General features: G+C 37.8%; 1 protein-coding gene and 1 long non-coding RNA gene across 11 annotated transcripts in view; one reads left to right on the top strand and one right to left on the bottom strand.

The window, feature by feature from the left end:
• LOC147834386 (uncharacterized) overlaps positions 1 to 22,363 on the top strand; it is a 310,219-nt gene that overhangs the window by 45,007 nt on the left and 242,849 nt on the right. For all 6 annotated transcript variants that reach the window (XR_015503845.2, XR_015503844.2, XR_015503846.2 and 3 more), the window contains exon 3: positions 17,816 to 17,967. This is a non-coding gene — a long non-coding RNA (uncharacterized LOC147834386). The remainder of the gene's footprint in view (positions 1 to 17,815; positions 17,968 to 22,363) is intronic.
• Positions 1 to 22,363, bottom strand: part of prkg1b (protein kinase cGMP-dependent 1b) — a 263,744-nt gene that overhangs the window by 7,367 nt on the left and 234,014 nt on the right. For 3 of the 5 annotated variants that reach the window (XM_087274556.1, NM_001441604.1, XM_087274557.1), the window contains 4 exon segments: positions 2,825 to 2,921; positions 578 to 717; positions 386 to 475; positions 162 to 303 (listed from right to left, as the gene is read on the bottom strand). In XM_087274556.1, the coding sequence (XP_087130682.1) occupies positions 162 to 303; positions 386 to 475; positions 578 to 717; positions 2,825 to 2,921 (469 nt within the window). 5 annotated transcript variants of the gene reach the window in all.

The following is a 22,363-nucleotide window of genomic DNA, read 5'->3' as shown; positions in this document are numbered from 1 at the left end:
TCGAGTTTGAGACCCATGTTCTAAGGTAAATCACTAAAAAATATGAATGACTCATCATGCACTCAGGGGTGTATACAACATTTTGACCAATCAGATGAGTAGCTCCTCCTCCTTTAGTATGTGTGTTCTCATATTAGAAGGCATTTAGGATTTATACTCACAAGCTTGGCATATCCTCTGTGATCCAGAATGAGATTTTCTGGCTTTAAATCCCGGTAGATTATTCCTTTGGAATGCAGGTAAGCGAAGGCTTCAACCACACAGGCTGTGTAAAACCTTGTAGTGGAGTCTTCAAATGATCCTCTATAAATATACAAAGGAAAGCACTGATGTTTTGCTGGATTAAGCTCCATCATCACCACCACAAGATCAATGTTTGTTTTACCTGTCTCTAAGAATGGTCCAAAGCTCTCCTCCTAAACAGGCCTCCATTAACATATACAGGTATTTGCTGTCTTTGAAAGTCCTGTACAACCTGAAAGAACAGCCACATTTTGTCCATTAATCATTTTTTAAAAGGATTTTTTTAAGGATTTGACCTTCTAAGATCTAAGTCTGAGGGGGTTTCAGCTCGTACCTTACAATGAAGTCTGAATGTGCCTCCTGCATGATTTGCTTCTCAGAGCGGATGTGCTCCTGTTGTCGCGTGTCCACAATGTGACGCTTCTTCAGAATCTTCATTGCAAATGTTTTGGTCTCTTCACTCTTGAGCTGCACCTGCAGACACATGAAAAATGGGCACAAAGAAAGTGTTAACAAGCTATTTTCCAATGGAAAAACAAGTGTTAGTGCTCCTTAAGTAGCACTTGAGTCATGGTCTATTAATGTGTTAGGGCTCCTTGAAGTAGATTGACTGAGAAGGAATTCTTCACATTGCGTCTCTGCTAAGGCACTTGCATGTTCACTTGATCCTGGAGCTATCTAGCAAACGGACAGCACTACCGGCATATATCACAGCCTCCAGCGAAAGGCCACATGTTTTTACTATGTTGCCGCAGTGCCAGAAATAGGCAGGTGGAAAGGGGAATCCTCTTCCCTGACCACTGGGCTTTCCTTTACAACAGAATGTGATCCGCAATGCGGACTTTTTCCCTCCACCTCCCTCCTCCCTAAGTTTGCATCACTTCTTCCCCTCTACATAAATGGTAATATTGAAAATGCCATCCTGTCTATCTATCTAAACTAACTATCCTCATATCTGTTTACTTACAGCACACCTACCTACTCATCTACAGTCTCAAAATTGCCTCGTTGCAACCCAATTTTGGCTCAAATATGGACGAACCGAACTGTTGAGTTAAAGTGTAATTGAAATATAAATAAAAAAATTGACCCAATGTTGGGTTTGTCAATATGTGGCCCTGTGGTAGGCCACAACAACCCAGAATTTCTTGGAGTATATGTATTATCCACACAGCTACTTTACTGTCTATCTCATCTGCCTAAGCTGTTTGTCAATCTACTTCATCATTTACTACCAACTATCAGCCTAACAGATACTTGATCACTTACAAACAACCTGTCTACCTACCTACAATCTAAAACAGGGGTGCCCGAACTCAGTCCTGGAGGGCCGATGTCCTGCATAGCTTAGCTCCAACTTCCTTCAACACACCTGTCCGGACGTTTCTAGTATACTAACGCAATCTCATGGCAATTTGTAACTTTTTGATTTAGTGGCTAATTCGTCTGAATTTGTACGATCTCATTCTTAAAATTAAGTACGATTTGCTCATCACCCAATGACGGTTGGATTTAGGGGCAGGGTTTAGTGCCAAGCCTTCTTTCTAAAACCGTACATTTTCATATGACAGAACACGTATGAATTAGCCACTAAACTGTCAACTTAAAATACTGAAGTTTTCTCATGAGATCAGGCTGAGTATATTTAGTAAGAGCTTGTTTAGGTGTGTCTAATTGGGGTTGGAACTAAACTTTGTAGAACATCGGCCCTCCAGAGGCAAGTTTGGGCACCCCTGCTCTAAAAAATGCTGGGCTGCTATAACCCAGTGGTTCTCAATTCTGGTCCTCGGGCCTTCCTGCCCTACACATTTTGTGTCTTCCTAAATTAACATACCTGATTCAGATCATCAACTCATTAACAAAGAGATCCATGAACTGATCTTTGTGTGTCAAATAAGAGATACAAAATGTGCAAGGTGGGGGGCACAAGGACCAGAATTGAGATCCACTGCTATTACCCAGTGTTGGGTTCATTTTTTCGATTAAGTTGAACTTTTTGGTATAACCCAATGGTTGTGTTTGTCCATAGTTGGGTTACAATAACCCAGCATTTTAGTGCACATATAAATCTATCTATAATCATCTGCCTATCCAAACACTTACTGTCTACCCAACCAGGCTATCTATCTGTTTACAGAGGTTACCTACTGTACTACTACCTATCTATCCATCTATCTGTCGTTCTATTGTTCAATCATTCTATTGTGTTCTATTGTCCATCCATTCATCCATCCATCCATCCATCCATACAGTCTTCTTGAACTTTGTATGGCAGTAAGTCAAATGTCTGCCCTATTAGCTCTGTTGTGGAAAGTTACCCTGAATAGAGTTACAACATTCCCAGACCTGATCTGTGCTGTGGCACTACAGAAAACATCAGAGCTCATCATCCAGTATGTCCTGCTCTGTTTTAAGCATATCCAATCTTAAGGTATTAAGCACAATATATTTCAAATGATTCTTCTTTTTACCAGAATACCAAAAGGCGTCTACACCATATGCAATCACCTTATAGCGCTAGAAGTAGCTGATGTAATTGAATTTGAAAATGAAAACATGCATACAGAATGGGCCATCCTACCAGCTCAACTCTCCCAAATCCTCCAACTCCCAAGGTGTCGATGATGTTAAAGTCCACCAGCTTCAGGTTGGAGAAGAAGGCATTCTCCGCCTCGTATCTGCATTTTTTGAAGTGGAAAAAGGGAAACTTCTTAGAGGTTTGGATGGAGTATGTAATAGGGAATGTTGGTGCAGGAATCGGCGCAGGAAGGCTGTTTATTCGCTCCCTCTCTTTCCTCTCCTTGACTGGGATAGGAAGAAGTTCACGCATTTTGACCTCCTCGTGGCTTGACCAAATTGAAAACTGTACAACCCTCAACACAGCTAGCAATATTGCAAAGATAACGCTGCAATATCTGCCTTAAATTATGCAGTATAGTCCTCGCCTCAAGAGCACTTATGGCAGAAAAATAATAAAACTCTGCGTTCGAAAGTGGAGTTAAGGCGCCATTTCCAGGTTACATTTCGAGATTTAGGATTTAGCGAAGACTGAATGTGCCAAAGGACAGAGCGATCCAGATTGTTAGAGTCTTTCCGCATCAATATAGACCTATGAGCGATCTTCCAGACACAAAGAATGGATTCTGAAATACCCAAATGTGTCACTGGCATTAGCAGAGACCGAACTAAAAGTTAAGCAAAAGTCCTCTCCAAAAATCTTACAGAGCTATAGATTGAGTTCTCACAGGGAGACTTGTGACGGCTTAGACTAGTGCTGTTCTTTCAACTGAGTCCCTGTGCCGAATCTGAGCTTGACTGTGTTCACTCTCTGAGTACCAGTCTCTACTAATACTGCCCTGGCTGATCCAGCTTTATTTTTAGCATGTGAATTTGGCTTGCGGGTCTCCGAGTCAGAAAAAGGTTTCCCCGCTCTACCCCCACACACCACTGTCTCTCCTTCAAGTTCAAATTTAACTTGAGAAGGATGTTGGCGCTGCTTAATTATAAGCCCATTTACATGCTTTAATGCTGAGAGAATGTGAATCCTTCAGTTAACACGTATAATAACAACATTAGCTCATCTTGGAAATAACTGATAGCTAGGTCCTCTGACTGGAAGACTATAGGAGATGGGAGGAAACGTATTTTTAGCTAGATGGGAAGATTCAGTTTATGATGCCAGCAAGGATGATATGAGGGATCACCAATCTTAAGTAAATTTTGAAAACACAGAAGAATGTCGGTAACCAAACAGTTGACAGAAGAAATTGACTTGCAGAGTATTTTCCATTATTCAGTTTTAATTTATAGAAGTGAATGTCTGATTTCCAACATTCTTCAAAATATATTTGTGTTCTACTGAAATATGGCTAACATGATTGGACTGACATGAATTTAGGATGACCTATCTCTTTATACTATAATTTCTCAGAGTTCTTCCACTTGCCGTTCTCTAATTTAAATGGTAAAAGGCTAAGACTCGATGTCAAAGTCTCAGTACAAGCACTTGTTACTTTAGAAGCTGGAAAACACCCCGGAGGAGCACCACTGTTATTCGACACGGCAAGGACAAAAGTATCTGCAGTAAGTTTCCACATTTAACTAAGACTCCATGGGCAGGGGGAAAGCTGCCCACTCCAACCTCTGCAGCCAATGAGGCAACTCTGACCAATGCATATGTCTGCAGAAGATGAACACATATTGCCATGACTTTAAAACCATTTTGTATAGGTGTTTTGATCAGTACATTCTTTTCAAATGAGCACAAAATAGTCATTCAGATAAGGTATTTTGTGGACAGAACCGGAGATACAGCCAATTCAGTGGATGAGGATGATTGGGAGGCAATGATCGGTAAGGGCTGAGTGAGGGAATTTGGCCAGGACAACCGGGGTTATTCCCCTACTGTTTACAAAAAGTGGCATGGGATGTTTAATGACAAAATGAGAGTCAGGATCTCAGTTTAACCTCACAATTCAAAATCACTTATTGATGTATTCCTCTACGGGAACAATTTTAGTTAGGTGTTATATTAACACCTTATGTTAGAACTAAATTAGCTCCTGCTTCAGGAGTCTAACCATCACAGCAGGAACTAGTTGCCTCTGCTTTGGTGAATGCATGCCATCGAAAAAAAAAAAAAAAAGCACATTATTTTAAAGTGGCCCCTATTATGCATTATGAAAGGTCTTAGTTCAGTTTTGGGGGTCTCCAACAACAGGCTGATATACATTCGTGGTAAAGAAAATCCTTTAATTATCTCATCATATGGGTTTATTTTATGTAATTACCTAAATGACTCCCTTATCATTTGTTTTGACATTAATTTTTCCCAACCCCTCCTGCGTGTAACGCTAATCTGCGATGATTGGTTTGATGACAGTCTGTTGTGATTGATCTACTGTGTGCAGCGGGAGTTGCCTATCAAGGCTTATCAAGACAGTGTTGAATCAACAAGCAGCCATGGTACAGCGTATATGTGTGAGGTTAATACAGGAATACCAGCATATTGCTCTATTCTTGACCATAACTCCAAATCATAGTAATGACATATCATTAATCGTCACAGTTGAACTATTTTGAACATTGACCACCACTCGTCGGAGGTGCATTCTGTTCAGCGTAGCTCAAATCATTGTAAGCGAATTCGTTCAAATTGTAGCGCAGTGCTTTCTGCGTCTGGTGTGTAAGAACAGCTGTTGTTGGCGCAACCTCAGAATTGAAATTGGTAAACGAAGTGTCAGGCATTGTGTTTTCCAATTGGTTTTAGACAAGATATGTGAATAACCACAAATCTTAACAGGTCTGTGTGCACAAGTTGTCGAGGCAATGTTTCTTTCAGATATCACAACGAACGGCTTCATATTCTAAATAATGGCACATTGCTTAAATGACTCTTAGACTCTTATTTTTTTTGAGAGAGAAAATATCTTTATGCACTTTCAGATTTAAACCTCAGCTCAATGTTTTCATCTCCTTAGGGCTCTGACACACTGCATCAATGGTAATTTTCAATAATTCTTTAAACAATATAGGCGCTCTTTAAAGTTTTACAAGACATAAGAACTTTATTATAGAAATAATAGTATAGTTCAATAGTATAGTGAAATACCAATAGTTCACACATTAATTTTAGTTACAGGAACTAGGTTTGAAGAAAAAAATAAGCATGGTCTAACCCAGCACAATAGCAACTATTATTAGCTAAGTTCCCATCCAGGAATGCAAACTAATTTTGTTCGCATAACTGGAATATCGCAAATAAGACATGCAAATAAAGCATCGTTTCCATCCAACAAGTCAAAGAGAACAAAATCGCATCTTCCTGATTAACTGTTAACAAATATCAACAGAAGAAATGTAAATTGCTGTGGTAGAAGAAGCTGCAGGAATCTTTTCTTTATTTAACAAATGACTTGCGCCTCAGTAGACAGTATGCAGACAAGCAATAAACCCATTGTGGCTTTTGAAGATGCACATTTTGAAAATCTTGACCTTTCTATCAAGCTGTTTTTTATGCGCATATCCAAAATGCGCGTAAAAAAGGGGGATGGAAGCGTAGCTACAGACAAATTTGGATGATCAGTGTCTGTTCAACATATAAAGTAACTGCGTCTCTTCGGAAGTCTTTGATTAAAGTGACTTATTTTGCAGTGCCTTTATGTATTTTTTGAAACTTGAAAATGTTAGCTACATAGACTATCAATGAAAGCACAGACACATTCAAATACTTTTAAAATAATGCAATAAAATAATTCATCTTTCGAAGATGAATGTCTTTGCCACTGAAGGCCGAAATTCTCGTATGCCTTTTTTCTTATTTATATTTTTAAAAAATTGTGGCGTGAACAAACCTTGCACGCTGAGCTTGATGCGTATTAATTAATCCATTATGAAAAAACGCAAAACATTTCAGTTAGTTCAAGCAGTGATAGCTAGCTACTTTGGTTGTCAATGATTGTCAATACTGTTTTGAGTGGCTTAAGGAGTGCTTTTGTGATCCACAACTTTGATTTTGAAAGGTGTTGTGCTAAAGCCTTTATGTCAGGTGTGCGAGAAAAAAACGTTCTCCTAATTCAGTGTCTGCCATCAGATCAGATGCTGAAATACAGCCTCAGTGTTCCCTTGTACCCGTCAGCTGTCATACTGTGCTTAGCAGAGCAAAGCGACAGCACAGTGTTGTGGTGGAAATGACACTGATACTGTGTGACAGCTTTATTTTGGATAAAAAATAATATTGATAATAGTCTCACATTAATAACTATAAAATATTTAAATTATTTCGCTAGTGCTTAATTAAGATACATTAATAGATAACAGATAAAAGCATATTTGAATATGTTATTTTTACTGTTGCAGTTTAAAACTCTGGGTGTGCGAAAAGGTGAAAACAATGATTTTGACACCTTAAAGGAGGTTGAATAATATGATAAAAATATAATAGAAAGGGGGTACATTTTTTTAAAGTAGGTTTCATTTTTAGTTTGACAAAGAAAGAGAAATTTGAACAAATATATATATATTTTTGGATATATGCTCATTGTAGTTGGAGAGTTACCCATAAACGCACATGTAAGAGAACACTGGTTCAACAGGATCACTATGCAACTAATGATCACGGAGGCATGCTAATTGTTTAATGAGTCAAGTTTCCATCAACCATTTTTACCCAGGTGTCTTCTCTCCAGGGTTGTTTTTGATTGTTATGATTACTAGCATGGGCGCTAAAGTGTTTGAGCTCCATAAGCGGGCAGATGGAGTGGGCCGGATTTCACACAAGCTGTTGACAGGTGATATGTTAGGTGTGAGCTCCGAGAAAAGCTATCGATGCCTGACGTCACATAGAGGTCTACTAGAGTGATTTTCCACTGGCCTAGCTGAGAGCATGAGTTACAGTGTGTTATGAAAACCCATATGTACTTATAACCTCTCATGGGACAGTAAACAAGTCCAGGTTATGGACTGAGAGGCATTGATAAGAAGATCTGAAATATCCAGAGCGGGTTTACAGTACTTACAGTACTCATACAAGCTCTAGTTGAGGAAAACATTTAATATATAATTTGAGCTGCCTTGAGGTTTGGATTGACTTGATTTATTAAGCATGAGTTTTACTAAAATTATATATGTATATTTTTTATTCTATAAAGGTCTGTGAAATAAAATGTTTCATCATTCATCATTTTTCGGAAATTATATAGTATATATATTTGCCTTGGGTTTTGAATCTGATGTGACATTGAACTGAAGTAAAGATTTAGAAAATGCAGCTTTAAATCACAATAATAATTTACAATCTTAAGTCTATTTCTGTAGAAACAAATTATTAAAACAGAAACAATATTTTTATTGCTTGTAATTAATAATCTGTATGATGAATTAAAAATAATAATTATGAGCTTGATTTGAGTCAACATTCAGATTTCTGCTTTGTAAATGTATGCAAAATGCATAATCAGGGTTTCTTGCAGGTTTCAAGTCAAATTTAAGACTTTTAAAGACCCTTTAAAGACCATTATAAATTCAGTTTTAGATTTTTTTTTTTTTGCTTGCCACAAAAAATCAAATGTAATTATTTTGTAGCAACATACTTTAATGTGTCAAAACAAGAAAACGTGTACACTGTAAAATTCAACAGTCAACTTTATCAAATGTAATTCAAAATTTACTTAAAGTAATTTCTACTCATTTGAAAAGAGTTGAACTCGGTGTTGAAGGTAATAAATTAATTAAAAAGCTCATTACTTCAACCTAAATGGAGTAAGTTCACAGTACTCGTATAGATTAGTCAAACTCAAATTGACTATGTCTACATGCCTAAATGCATTGAGATGCTGCCATGTGATAGGTTGATTAGAAATTTGCATTAACGAGCAGTTGGATAGGTGTACCTAATAAAGTGGCCAGTGGGTGTATACCTGCGGTGTACATTTATAAATGCACGCATTATGTCAAAACAAGCATTTATTTAGGATTCGATTAATCGCACTGAATCTTTACCCGGCACTACTAAATATAAGTGCATATTTATATTTTGCTTGCTTCACTCTTTTTCAATATAGCATCTTTTGTGTTTCACAGGAGTGAGTCAGTAAACAATGATGGTATCACTGTAAAATGCATGCACCCGAGAGTTTTCAGGAGGAATGTTCAGGACCTTGACTGGCCTCTAGACTCTTGTAAAAAGCTGAAGACCAGCCGCATTCCTTCTTGCAGAAATGGCAGCCTTTCAACATTTATCCACTTCTGCTGTTACAGCTGTGAAAATAAGCCTTAAGTCCTAACTGTAGTCAGAGCGCGGGCAGTTTGCTCAGGGGTCAGTGGTTAGCTAAGAGCGGCTGGGTGCTGGGCTTTGACCTCATACACCCAACAATGGAGAAATGGATGAAATGACAGAAAACAGCGTGCTGCGGGCCGCCTGCCCAGGTGTTCTCCACAATGCACCGTTTGACTGCATTACATCCCCTTGACTTAAGATGACCTTTTTTTAAGTCTAGGTCAGATCTTGTTGACTTGGCTCTTGTCACGTTACGTTTTACTCATTTAAGTTTACACGTGTCTTACGTGACCTATTTGACCACACTGGACCTTTGAATGATTATTAAAAAATGAAACAGTTAATTTTTTCTTATAAAAAGTGAAAATAAATAACTTGCACATTTGGAAACAAAATTTTCAATGTTTTTCATATTAAACGTAGAAAATAAGCAGAACTCTTGTATATATGCCATCTCAAGGCATGTCTGGCGCAGCTTCTAATCATCAATGTAGTGCAAACATGAGATGTGTAGTTAAATTTTTTAAGAGGTGTAAAGGCAGTGTTGGACCATACAAAGACAAAGAAGTTTAAATCAGCCTTAACAGAACGGGGTCATGTGACTCCAGACACGATATGGAACGTACAAAAATTTGATAGATTACAGTTTCTAAATGTCGATTTCGATTACATATCAATTAATCGCCCAGCTCTATGTTGAACCCCAAAAAAGGATAAAAAATAGAGTGATAAAAATTATCTTGCAGAAATTACTATATATCATTTAATCTAAAATATAGGGTAAATGGATATTCAGAAACCCTAATTTGGCAGATCCAGACTAACATCTGAAGCAGCCTTTCTACTGCACAAGACATTTGGACACGACTGTCGGAATACGCCCCCTTGTGGCAGTCGCACAGAATTTTCAGTTCTGACGTGCACCATGGGAAAGAAGCTGTTCTCGCAGTGTCCGAAATAAAGGCCTGCAAAAGCAATTCTCTGTGGTTGAATGAATTAATGAATACTAGAAACTCAGACTGCTAAAAAATATTGGAGGGAATGTAGAGACAACATAAAAATTTCTATTTGTATTACTTTATTATTATTAATTTTTTTTTTACTATAGACTTTTTCTGATTCAAAAAATAACCAAATATTGTCCTATTTCTCATCTCGCGCACACGGATTGCTTGAACTACACTGGAATACATCACATCCAATACAATACAGCCGGAGTTTAAATATTTCAACGAATCCACAGCTCAATTCTGATCTGAATTTTCCGCATACGGAGATGATCAGAACTCCACGCGGCTCCCGGACTACTCTCCATTGGAAATGAATGACTTCCGGTCTGTCGTTTGTCGTGTGCAGTGGAAAGGAGGCTTGAGAGTGTGGAATATCTATAGATAATCTATACCTCTATAGATGGTAGCAGCAGCAGCACCTAATTTCAACCAAGGCTCATTATTGATATGTACCCCTGTATACATTTCTGGACAGCGTCCCAGGAGGTATTTTTTTTTTTATTGCAGTTTTGTTTTTACAAATCAACTAGAGGCCACTGTGTACGCTTTTTCAGATCTCAAATTTCTCTCACAAGTGCCATTCACGCCTGTTCTTTTCGTGTAAATCTACCAGAGGCCGCTGTCAACTGACTGACCGGCCGACCAATTCCCCAACCCACCCCCTTCCCTAAACCCAACTGATAGTGTTTCAAAAGCACCGACTGATCCGCCCACTTCCATCCCTAAACCCAACTGAGAGTGTTTTCAAATCCAATCCAGAAAAAGAAAAGCCCTTGTGGCTGCCTGATGTTTACCACGAAACGTACCTCTGGCTACATAATTCGTGCTCTCCAGAAATGTATACAGGGGTATGTTTTCACAATGAGCCCGTGTTGCCTAATATAGTAGAGATGCACATGGGATTCACACTCTAAGAAAATCTGAGTTGTCCATTGGGTCAAAATCTTAATTTAAAAATAAATGTATTTGTGGGAATTTTACCTAACCAAAGTTATGAAGATTACATTTGAAAAATGTGTACAGGTTTTCACTGAAATGTTCTTTAGAGACCCTAATGTATTCTTATATTGCATTTCCATGAAGGCCACAGTTCAGAGCAACTAAGAAAAATGTAATTTAATGGTTGTCAAGCGAGCTCAAGTTCAGTACATGCATGTGACCATTCCATACATATCTGAAATCTGATATGCTGTACAACCACCAATGTAAACAACACTCATGCTATAGCACTTATCTGGGCTTTGATAATAAAATTCAAACTGAATTTTTTTTTTCAGATATGTTAGTATTAATGTATTGATTTTAACATTTCTTAATTAACAAATTTGCAAATCATTGGTCCATATTTACACATTTATTTTAAAGCTTTTTTATACAATAAACAGTACAATACAATGTAAAATTGGACAATAGAAGTGAAATGCACGACTTGAAAAGGATTGACCACACTTATCAGCTTTGCGCCCTGATGTAACAACCATTAACAGTTGGGTCATGCATCATTGGGATAATGGCCTTACATGGGCTCTGTTTCTTGGGCTGTTTTTAGATCTACGTGCGAGGTCTCAGTCACATGAATCCTAACAGCATTACTGACCTCGCACCAATCTCAGCTTTGTTCCTTCAACACTCTCGTCTGATACCACAGATAACAACTGTCATTATGATGTGCGCGTGGCGTTTCTCCAAACTACAGCAGGACAGTAAAACACATGACAAGAATGCCTTGGCTCTTCTACCAACTGACAATCAAGGTCTTGCTTGTATAATCATTACTGGTTACGAGGTAATCATATCAAGTTAATTCAATTCTTGCTTCCTTAACAGTCAGAATCCATAAGCAAGCAAGAATGTTAATTTTTTCCCTTAATAAGCAATATATGATGGCCATCAAGCACAGGACTCAACAAAATCAACATTGAAGGTGTGCTTTTGTTGGAGTTTGTCATGAGTTTTTTGATTTTGAGAGCAGCTAATAGGTTTAAAAGACACTATCTCCAGACAGCTTGCAGGGTTCAACAATAGGGATTTTTTCCACTGGCCCGATTAAATACAATACTGATTAGATTAATTAAAGTGAATGGTTTAGTTGAAAACTGCAACAATTTTATGTTTTTGTTTGTTTAAAACTCACCAAAATGCCTATATTTAGAAAGCGGCTCATTACATCAGTCTATAATACTGTCAATACTTTTATTTTTCATTTATTTGTAAACCTAGATTAAAAATGCATTTCACTTCTTTTTCTTGCTTAATCAATCAACATATTAATCATTTTAGCCTACGTTTTAATAAGTTAAGGCCTTTGAGAATTAAAAAAAAAAATGCTAAAGAAAATCTATGAAGGGGGTCCATGCAGGGGTGCAGTTCTCATCACAACACCGGGACTGCAGTCAGATTATGAAGCAATGTTGTTCTTTCTTTTGAAGTGTCGAAATGAACGAAACAAATGAACAAAACAATTGGCATAATACAAAATATTAGATTAAAATATGGAAAAATTATCAGATGGTAATTTCGGTCAATTTGTTTTCAGTCAATGGATAAACAGCACCCTGGTAATATTTCAGCATGCTCTGACTTTCATATTAGACATGAAACACACATTTGCTGGGAGAAATGACATCCTGGCCTACTCATCATTCTCTCTTCATATAGCCACATATATGGCCATTACGCAACCACAATACACTGTGATGGCTTATTCTGGTGATATCAGACTGATTGATTTGGCGCGGACTCGAGCACGATTGCGGGATTCACATATGCCACAAACAGCGCTTACTGGGCAAACTAGATAGGCTCGGAAACAAACGTATGGGCATGAAAGCACACAATTGACAAACAGTCGCAGCCAAATTAAACTTTAGTAACAAGGCAGCACTGGCCACCATCGGGCCAGTAACCAATCTGTCCTGAGCGTCTTGCAGGCTGGACCTGGGCTAGCAGGCAGTCCTTATTGTTGAGCCCTGGATTGTAATGTTACATATCGGAGGCTGGGAAAAGTACACTTCTATAGTCAAAGATGACTGGTCAATGCTGATAACATTAGCTTTCTCTTTGCATGTTTTGTAATACTGTACTGTTACAATTACTACCCCAAACAATGTACACTTATGCTATTATAGGAACTAAGGTGCCATTCACACTTGCACAATTTTGTCTTGAGAATGACACTTCTAGACTGGCATTTTTACTGCATTTCAGAAAATGATCTCCATCCGTACTAAACAATCTAAAACGTGTGATTGGTGACCATTCAGGCTCACTGGGCATGAGCATATTCTGCAGGTATTCTGCAGGTATGCTTTATATACATAAATACGTATGTATAAATAAATGTTTATTACCAACCTTTCTATGAACAGGATTTGATAATAGCTGCAGATTAATGATCATAGCTAAAACATTTATGAACACATACAGACCTTTCCAGTTTCTGAAATGTTAATAATTACAAATAAAAAAAAATACCCAAAACTTACTTTTAGGCCTTATTTGGTTTCATAAACGAGATGAAACGTATACAGTCAGCATCTCTGCGGGCGCGTCCGCTACGTCACTGTGTGGACGGAGAGTTGTTCAGAAACGGCAGGTGAAATACCAGATGCGGATTGTTTTCATTGTAAAACGCCATTTTTCAACTAAAACGTATTTGTGTATACGGGGCCTAAGGGCCCATGCACATTTGGAGGCCCCAGAGATCTGCTTTATTAGTATTGACAATAGTAGCCGCGGGCTCAATCTCAAATATTCTTTCATAGGGCTCGACATTTATTGCGTCGCCCCTGGCCAGGCTTGCAGAAATGTTGGGGGCTACTGCAGAGTTTATCTCCAACCCTAAGTAAAATATGTACCTGCCTGAATCCTGAAGACCTTGATTAGCTTGTTCAAATGTGTGTGATAGGGGTTGGAGGTAAACTCTGTGGAGACACTGGCCCTCCAGGATCAACGGGACCTATAGTTTAGTTCTAGGGTCTGGTTGTATGCGAAATTGTCCTTATCCCTCTGAGGTAGCAGCCATTTCTAGTGGAGTCCCAAACCATAGTGGACATTCTGAAGTGTACTCAATCAATCCCACAATGCATCGTAATAGTAAGCGTTACAACCAATGTACACTCAGCAGCTAGAAAATACCCATAAAGCACATGCCAAATGGATTTCCATGTTTGAAAACAAGATTACATCCGAGGCAGAAATACATCGATGTGGATTAAATTAAACTCTAGCAGTACTTGAGCTTGGTTTGCGTACTCCATGACTTGGGATTTGATTTGTACCACCTCTGCCAAACAGCCAATCAGAGTGATTTGTCTGACCAACAAATGTTTAACATGCTTTAGGCAGCCAGAAGTCCTCAGTGGGGACGAGGGTGTGTAGCATGTCTTTAAGAAAGGAGCTGACAGACGCTCAGTATTTGTTCGATGTCGGTTGATGGCTGTCATTGCTCTGCTCTAATGTGTCATGACCTTTAAATCTGATTGGTTTCATTCAAATGCTCAGGGTTTGGCTGGGTAGTTTTGTAATTCATTTACAAAGCTATCTCTAAATACTACAGATCTTCTGGGTTTGATTGAGCTGAAGAAATCTGCTTAAAATATTTATCAGGAAAAAAATGGGAAAACACTTTAAGTCAGTTTGTTCAGAAAGCAACATGCCAAACACATGTAGTGACATACTGATGGATATGGAATTCATAGTGAAAGATACATAATACAGCTGAACTTCTGGAGGATGTAAGCAACTGCCTTGTCAAATGGGTTATAGGAGCGTGAAAGGCCAGGTGTAAAAATAAACGTCTTGCGTAACAGTTTGTCAAGATTATATTTCTGGAGTTAAAGGACTCCACTGTGTGTGTCTGGACAGCATTTAATATGCTAAATGAAAATTGTTTCAAGAAAAATTGTGTTTAGTGTGTCTCATGGCTGTAAACAATTATATAAACTGCTCCGGTTTCCCTCTCAAGTCCAAAGACGTGCATTATAGGTGACTCGAATAAGCTAAATTGTGCATATATATGTGTGTGGATGATTGTATGGGTGTTTCCCAGTGATGGGTTCCAGCTGGAGGGGTATCCGCTGCGTAAAACATATGCTGGATAAGTTGGCGGTTCATTCCCCTGTGAGACCCTTGATTAATAAAGGGACTAAGCTGAAAAGAAAATAAATGAGCGAATGCTACTGTATGGTGAAATGAAGGGCATGTTCTTATAAGATCGGAAAAAGCTAAATAGTTTGAATAACAATTATAATTGTACTCAAATACTACTAATATTTGAATCATATTTTAATTATAAAGGCATCAATTCAGAATTCTGCTGTCTCCTCTGCTCAGCCCACAAGAGGGCGCACTGAGCAAATATAAATCACATCATGCACAACATTCAACTCTTTATTCAAAGCAATGAAATGATATGACTTATACTTAGGACTTATTATATGGTTAGTATGACACTGAATGATCCTCAATGCATAAAAAATCTATTATATTTTTGTATTGGTCCAAAGAATCATTGTTTCATAAGGCAGTTTAAATAATAAAACTTGCAATAGCTGTAATAAACAACAACTGATATATACAAGCGATGTATTTTGAGGCTCTTTAAGCATTTGCAAAGTTTTGTCAATTAGTTCTTTTCAAATAAATTATGACAAAAGAGACACAGATGCATTAAAGGTGCAGTTGGTGATGGTCTTCAGAAACATTTTTGGTTGTGCTGGTTGAAAGTAACTGATCTAAATGCATTTATGTGTATTTTTATATTCTGGGTGAGGCATAAGACTTAAAAAAAAAAAGTTCATCCAATGAAATTTGTCAGGTTAAAAATTCTCAATGTTCTGAGAAATAGACCAAACTGTCTGTCAGCAAATGTTCTGTGCAAATCTGTGCACCCCTGTTCATGCAGACAGATCTCCTGTTTGCATGGGCATGCATGCCGCGTCAACAAGATTGATCGGTAAAAACAAATGCTGAATCAAAACTTTATAATCCCGAATCAATATTGAAATTACTTTTGCACGCTGGAGGAAGGACGACACCATTGCTTTGCGTGACTAAAATAGTTTTAAAACATTACCTGTCTCAAATAAAAACTTTTATTTGAGACAGGTAATGTTTTAAACTATTTTAGTCACGCAAAGCACATGTTGATTGTGTTGTTTTACCAATAGGTTATATGCAGAGAAGTGTTGTTCAGCCACTGAAATCTTCCTGTAAAAGATTGATGTGACTATTTTTAATTTCAAAGAACTGTTTACAGCATCGATAATGTAGACTTTTATGTAGTTTTACAACAAAACATCTGTAAATAGTCCCTAACCTGCTTTACTGAGGTGAAGTTGGTTTTATATTCACATTGGTTAATTTTTAAACAATAACAACCCGTGACGCGCTACTGTATATTTTTTACCATGCTACTTTGAATGTTCGGTCTGAAATAGCATGTAAGTATGGCTTAATAATAAGTGTATTAATAAGTATACAGTAGTCGCTTTAGGACAAAGCGCATGGGAGAGTGAGACCAGCAAATCTTGCATGCATGAAATATTACACATTATGACAGGTTTGCTTGCTACACAACTGAAAACCTGCTCGATATAGTAAATTTTTTTTGTTCAGAATTGGCGAATTACATGATCTGGTTGTCATATTTATGGAGCACATTCGGGATTTCAGGATGTGTGACTCTAGACGACAGGGGAGGGACAGTGTTTTCAAAGCAATTATGCTAATGGTTAGCATTTTGTCAGATCAACTACTGCACCTTTAAAAGGTTTAATCTAATGTTCTTAAGACTTTGCAAATTGCATAATCAGTGACAGAGAAAATAAACAAAGTGATTACATTCAAAGTTTATTGAGAGAGAGTAAAAAAGACTGCCCACTTGGTACCAGAAATGGGATCTCAAGCAGGTTCTTATTATTTAAAAATAACATGAGGGTAAAAAGTTTTGTGGCACCAGAAGTTATAACACGTTCGGCACAGTGTTTAACTTACAAAGTTCCACTAACCACAGTAAAATTTATCAATCTTGTTTATGTGCAATATCAGTGTGGTAAAATGCAAAAACATGTTCTGTGTAAATGAAAGTTGTTTTGGTCTTAGCATGCCTGGTCCAGATGAACGGTGCTCAAAACCAACCTAAAATTACATTGGAAACTGGCCTAGGCCTGTTTACAATGTCTTATGACTGTAATATCTATAGGTGCGTCCAAAATCGCATACTTGTGCACTATTCTATGCCATTTTGTTGTATAAATAGTCTAAGTAGTGCATTCATTCTGTAATTCTAAAAAGAATGGGTGCACTTATTCAACTGTTAAAAAGTATTGTGTAATGTTGTACATTTCACGCACAGAACGGTCACTGCAAGCTCACATAGCGGAAGCTTTCAGGCACTGATGTTGGATTACTGTATTTATTTAGAATTATAAAGCAAAATTCGCTTACGAGAGTGATTATAGCGCCTCCTGATAGTGAACGCGGTTATACTCATGGCAGGTATTATTTGGTAGTTTGGTCATTTATTTCCCTAATTTGACCAAACCGTCAATCATCTGGGAAACGGAGAATTTCCGCTTAGTAAAAAAACCATTAATATTTCATTTAAGACGACACTACATACATGTACTATGCTGTCAAGTGTGTAAGCGAATAAATACATAGTGCATAAGTGAATAGCAATATTTGGGACGCTGCTCATATAACAATTAAAAAATGGTACTTTAGTAATATTCATTTTCAGTAATATGTCCTCACGTAATGACCTGTGTGATTGACTCTGCAGGGTCTCCTCTGCCACATAGAGAGGCTGTTTATGTCAGGCGATTCCCAGGAAAAACAACATGCTAGTAAGAGGGACAGGAGACAGCTGCCCGCCCCGACGCATGCCCAGCTCACGGTCAACACGCATCCAGAAGCAAAGAAAGACAAATAAAGGTAATCCCAAAGTATTGGTTGACTGACGGCAAGCTGCCAATGTGAAATGTGTCTACAGAACAGAGTGTCCCCAATTTTTCTCCTTCAACACAGTGTGAAATGACATCTGCTTCGTCTCTGTGCTCGGCTCGGCCAAGCTTTTGGGGTAACCTCAGATCAGACTTAATAGACCTGTTGCCAAAAGTCCACTGTCACAAGTCCAAGTCAGTTGTACATGCTTCAGGCTAGTTTTAGGACAATTCATTGTACATTTTGAGGTCAGAAAAAAGTTTTAAAATAGTTTCTTCTGCATGATCACCGCAGGCTGCAGTACAGTAAAACTATACTGAAGGGAAAATGTTATTGTAATTTAAAATTAGTTTCTAAATCAAACATGTTTTCCGTTGTTATTATGATAGTAATGCTTAACGCGTAGCATTTATGATCATGATCTTTCAAAAATGATTCTAATAAGTGGATATGCTTACAAAATATTTTTGTAAGTGGTTATCCTGGAAATAGTTATGCCATGAATTCAAAATAACTGAATTAATTTTGATAAAAATATTTAGCAAAAATATTTACTGGACAACGTGATGGTGCAGTGGGTAGCGCTGCCGCCTCACAGCAAGAAGGTCGCTGGTTCAAGCCTCGGCCTATTTCAGTTGGGATTTCTGTGTGGAGTTTACATGTTGTGTTCGCGTGGGTTTCCTTCAGGTGCTCCGTTTTCCCCCCGCAAGTCCAAAGACATGTGGTATAGGTGAATTGTGTAAGCTAAATTGTCCGTGGTGTATGTGTGTGAATGAGTGTGTATGGAGGTTTCTCAGTGATGGGTTGCAGCTGGAAGGGCATCCGCTGCGTAAAACTTGCTGGATAAGTTGGTGTTTCATTCCGCTGTGGTGACCCCTTTTTAATAACGGTACTAAGCTAAAAAGAAAATGAATGAAGGAATAGTCTTTATTCTTAAACTTCCATTTTTGTGCATTAATACATTACAAAATTTCTTTCTAATTAAAATATGTATTCTATTTTAATTAGATGTTTTAACTTGTATTATTATTATTATTGAAATGATGTAAATTGTGATGTATAATGGATTTTTAAAGCATAAATAGTTCTCACTTTAGAATAGGTCTCAAAGGTAACTATTAGTATGCTCATAATAAGATATATGAGCAATATCACAGTGCGATATGGCTGTATAATTGGCACCAGTGCCTTAGTGTCCCACCAGTAATGATATACAGCCATATCGCACTACTACAAGTGTGATATTGTGTTTATACAACAGTTTGACAGCATAATCATGTGTATAAAAAATTGTCTAAAAATCCTTTTGTTCGAGGAACTACTTTCTTCCGCTGTTCGTTCACATCTGCAGCTGATGTCAAAACACCAAAAACTGTTGCTTAAAAACATGCCACTTTAAAGCTAGGATCTGAATGATTCTCTAGCGTGATGTCTAAAGTGATGAAAAAACAGGTGATTTTGCTTACATTTTAAGATTATATGGCTGAACGGCATGAAATGTTGTTAAATAAATGTGATTATAATAGTTTATTAATGATTTACTTTATCTTTCTGAATGACTTTAAAAACCACCAGCTTCTCTTAAATACAAATGGTTTGTAAATAATGCAATACTTATCTTAGTAATGAAAAATTAGCCATTCAGAAAGTATCATGGATGTGCAGCCGAAAAATCTGCAGCAACTGTGCGATGCTAATATGTCAATATGGACCAAAATCTCTGAGGAATAATTCCAGTACCTTGTTAAATTTATGCCACTAAGTATTAAGGCAGCTTAATTTATACCACGAAGGATTAAGGCAGACCCTCTGAAGGCAAAAGAAGTCCAAACCGGTACTAGTATGTTTGTAGTGTACCTAATAAAGTGGCCGGTGAGTGTAAATGCATAATATTATTGTTAATACTATTAATAATGAATAATGTAAATAATAATTGAACTGTTTATTTCTGTGATTACTAATCATTACACTAATTATAATGTGATATATATATATATATATATATATATATATATATATATATATATATATATATATATATATAAATGACCTCTTTAAAAATAACAGTCTGTTATTATGAGCTTGTCCTTGATTCTTTTACATAGACACATATTGCTCAGTAAAAGGATGTGATACATATCAAGCCCTACCAAATCCAAGATTAAAGTCATTAAGAAAGCAATCTCCATATATGAAACACACTTGCACACAAGCACATTAATCCAAAGTCCAGTATCCTAGTAACTAATGAATGTAATGTAATCCTCTTTGGTGATAGAGGCTGTTTAGACACTTGCTATTGTGAGCTCAGTGCATTTCATTAACACAACTTCATAGCTGCATTCAGCACTCGAGACACCTGACGCTCTAATGAGGTGCTGAATACACACACCACCATGGCAACAAGGCCAGCGTACAGTGATTATGTTTGCAGAAGGTCACTATAGGTGCTACACTGTGCCATCCTTCCTTTGAGATGACTCCTGGATTCACTGACCTCGGTCACCTTTTTCAACATCAGAGTCCTGTTTAATGTCAGTGTGGGAATCAGAAGGCAACCTATGTTCTATGTCACTATTAGACACTTATGATCCCTACTACACTTCTACTGGAAATAGGTAGTGCTGTGATGTGTTTCGTCTATATCACAGCAGTATATCAGCAGTATATATATGTAGTGTATCAGAAGCTCTGTGACTAAACCTCACTCACTTGGTCTAAAGAGTCACACTAGCTCTTTACCCTACAGCAGTGGTTCTTAAACTGTGGTACGTGTACCACTAGTGGTACGCAGGCTTTCATCTAGTGGTACGCGGAGGAATGAAATGTCATGTACATGCTACACACATTTCAAAATTTATCAAAATGTATGTATACAATATGCCATATATGACATATAGCCAATATTTCTGAGGTAATCTGCCAGGTTTTTTTTTTACTGTGCAGCTGCTTTACTGGGCCTACTACGCTACTGTATTTCAATACTGCTAATTTTGGTGGTACTCGGAGAGACAATTTTTTTCTGAGGTTGTACTTGATGAAAAAAGTCAATCCTTTTTTGTGCGTCCTCATTTCCTTTCATCATGCCTTAGCACCACACATAATGCTAATTGTTTGCCAATTTCAGCCTCCTCCTTCCCTCAACTTTAGATCTTGGGAGGATGGAGGGACAGCAAGCATGCTGATTCTGTCGAATACTTGTTGGCTTTAGTTCACATCCCACAAGGCAAGTAGAAGCATAAGGGATACACTAGTACCAAGACCTGGATGCTGGAAGCTGTATAAGTAAACCTCTTTCTCCTGGCTTCAAGAGGTTACAATCTTAAGTGTCTCTGTTAACGTGCCTGCCTCTCATGCTGGAAGTACCAGTTTGAATCCTACTTGGAGCAGAGCACTTAGAAGTGCTAGGGTTACACTGGTGCTGTGACCGGGAGAGAAGTAACAATTAGGGTAGTAATAGGTGAGCTTAGTCCAACAGAGTTCAACTCTAACCCTAATCAAATACCTAGAAAGAGCTTCATTAGCTGGTTCAGGTATGTCTAATTAAGGTTGGAATTAATCTCTGCAGGATACCAACAATGAGTGTAAAGCAGGCCAGTTACAGTTGTGTGAATAATCTATCAAGGTTTCAAGTGTTAGTGTGTCTATCTTCCATACCCAAAACAACAGTCAAAACCTTGTTCCGAATGTGGTGATTAGAATCAAAAGAGTGACTGTTGCTGTGACGTGCATGGGATTGAGTTAAGGAGCATCAGTGTAATGGAGACCAGGAAGTTAGAGCTTTGTGGGTAAACCATAACTCCTCTGGCTCCAAATGGTGAAGCTGGAAGCGGCAGTCTTAAGTGTCTTTGTTAGTGGACCTGCATTTCATGCGGAAAATGCAGAGTTGAGTCTCACTCTGAGAAAAGCGAAGACAACCAGTGAAGTTCCATATCCTGTGACTAAGGCCGAGGGAATAGAAGGGACATAGGCCAGCTAGCAAGAGTTGTGCGAGTAAGCATCACTACCATGTGCTTAGGTGGTGTGTCTTTTTATTGTCGTTGTTGGTGTGCTTGGCTGTTTCTCAATTGCAAGAAGGTAGAGAATCGACTTGTGTTCTCGTAGAGAGCAGTCTTGCCAAGTTACTTCGGAAGAACGATCTCGCGAGAACAGAGAACACATCCTGTGAGGAATGATATGCTGCATTTATCCTGAGGGTCACATGACCTTCACACAATTTAACGTGAAATCATTAACTATTATATCATTCGTTAAACCATTTAAGATTTTTATTTATTTTCAGTATATATATGACATGCACAAAAGCCTTACAAATGAATGAAAAAGCCTTACAATGGCTTATGGGACTTTTAAAGTGAGTACTGTGCTCAAGTCTTCATTGATGCAT

The sequence above is a fragment of the Danio rerio genome, chromosome 12 (assembly GCF_052040795.2).
Source record: "Danio rerio strain M-AB ecotype USA chromosome 12, GRCz13ab, whole genome shotgun sequence".
Classification (NCBI taxonomy): Eukaryota; Metazoa; Chordata; class Actinopteri; order Cypriniformes; family Danionidae; genus Danio; species Danio rerio.
This window is presented reverse-complemented; position numbering and strand designations above follow the sequence as displayed.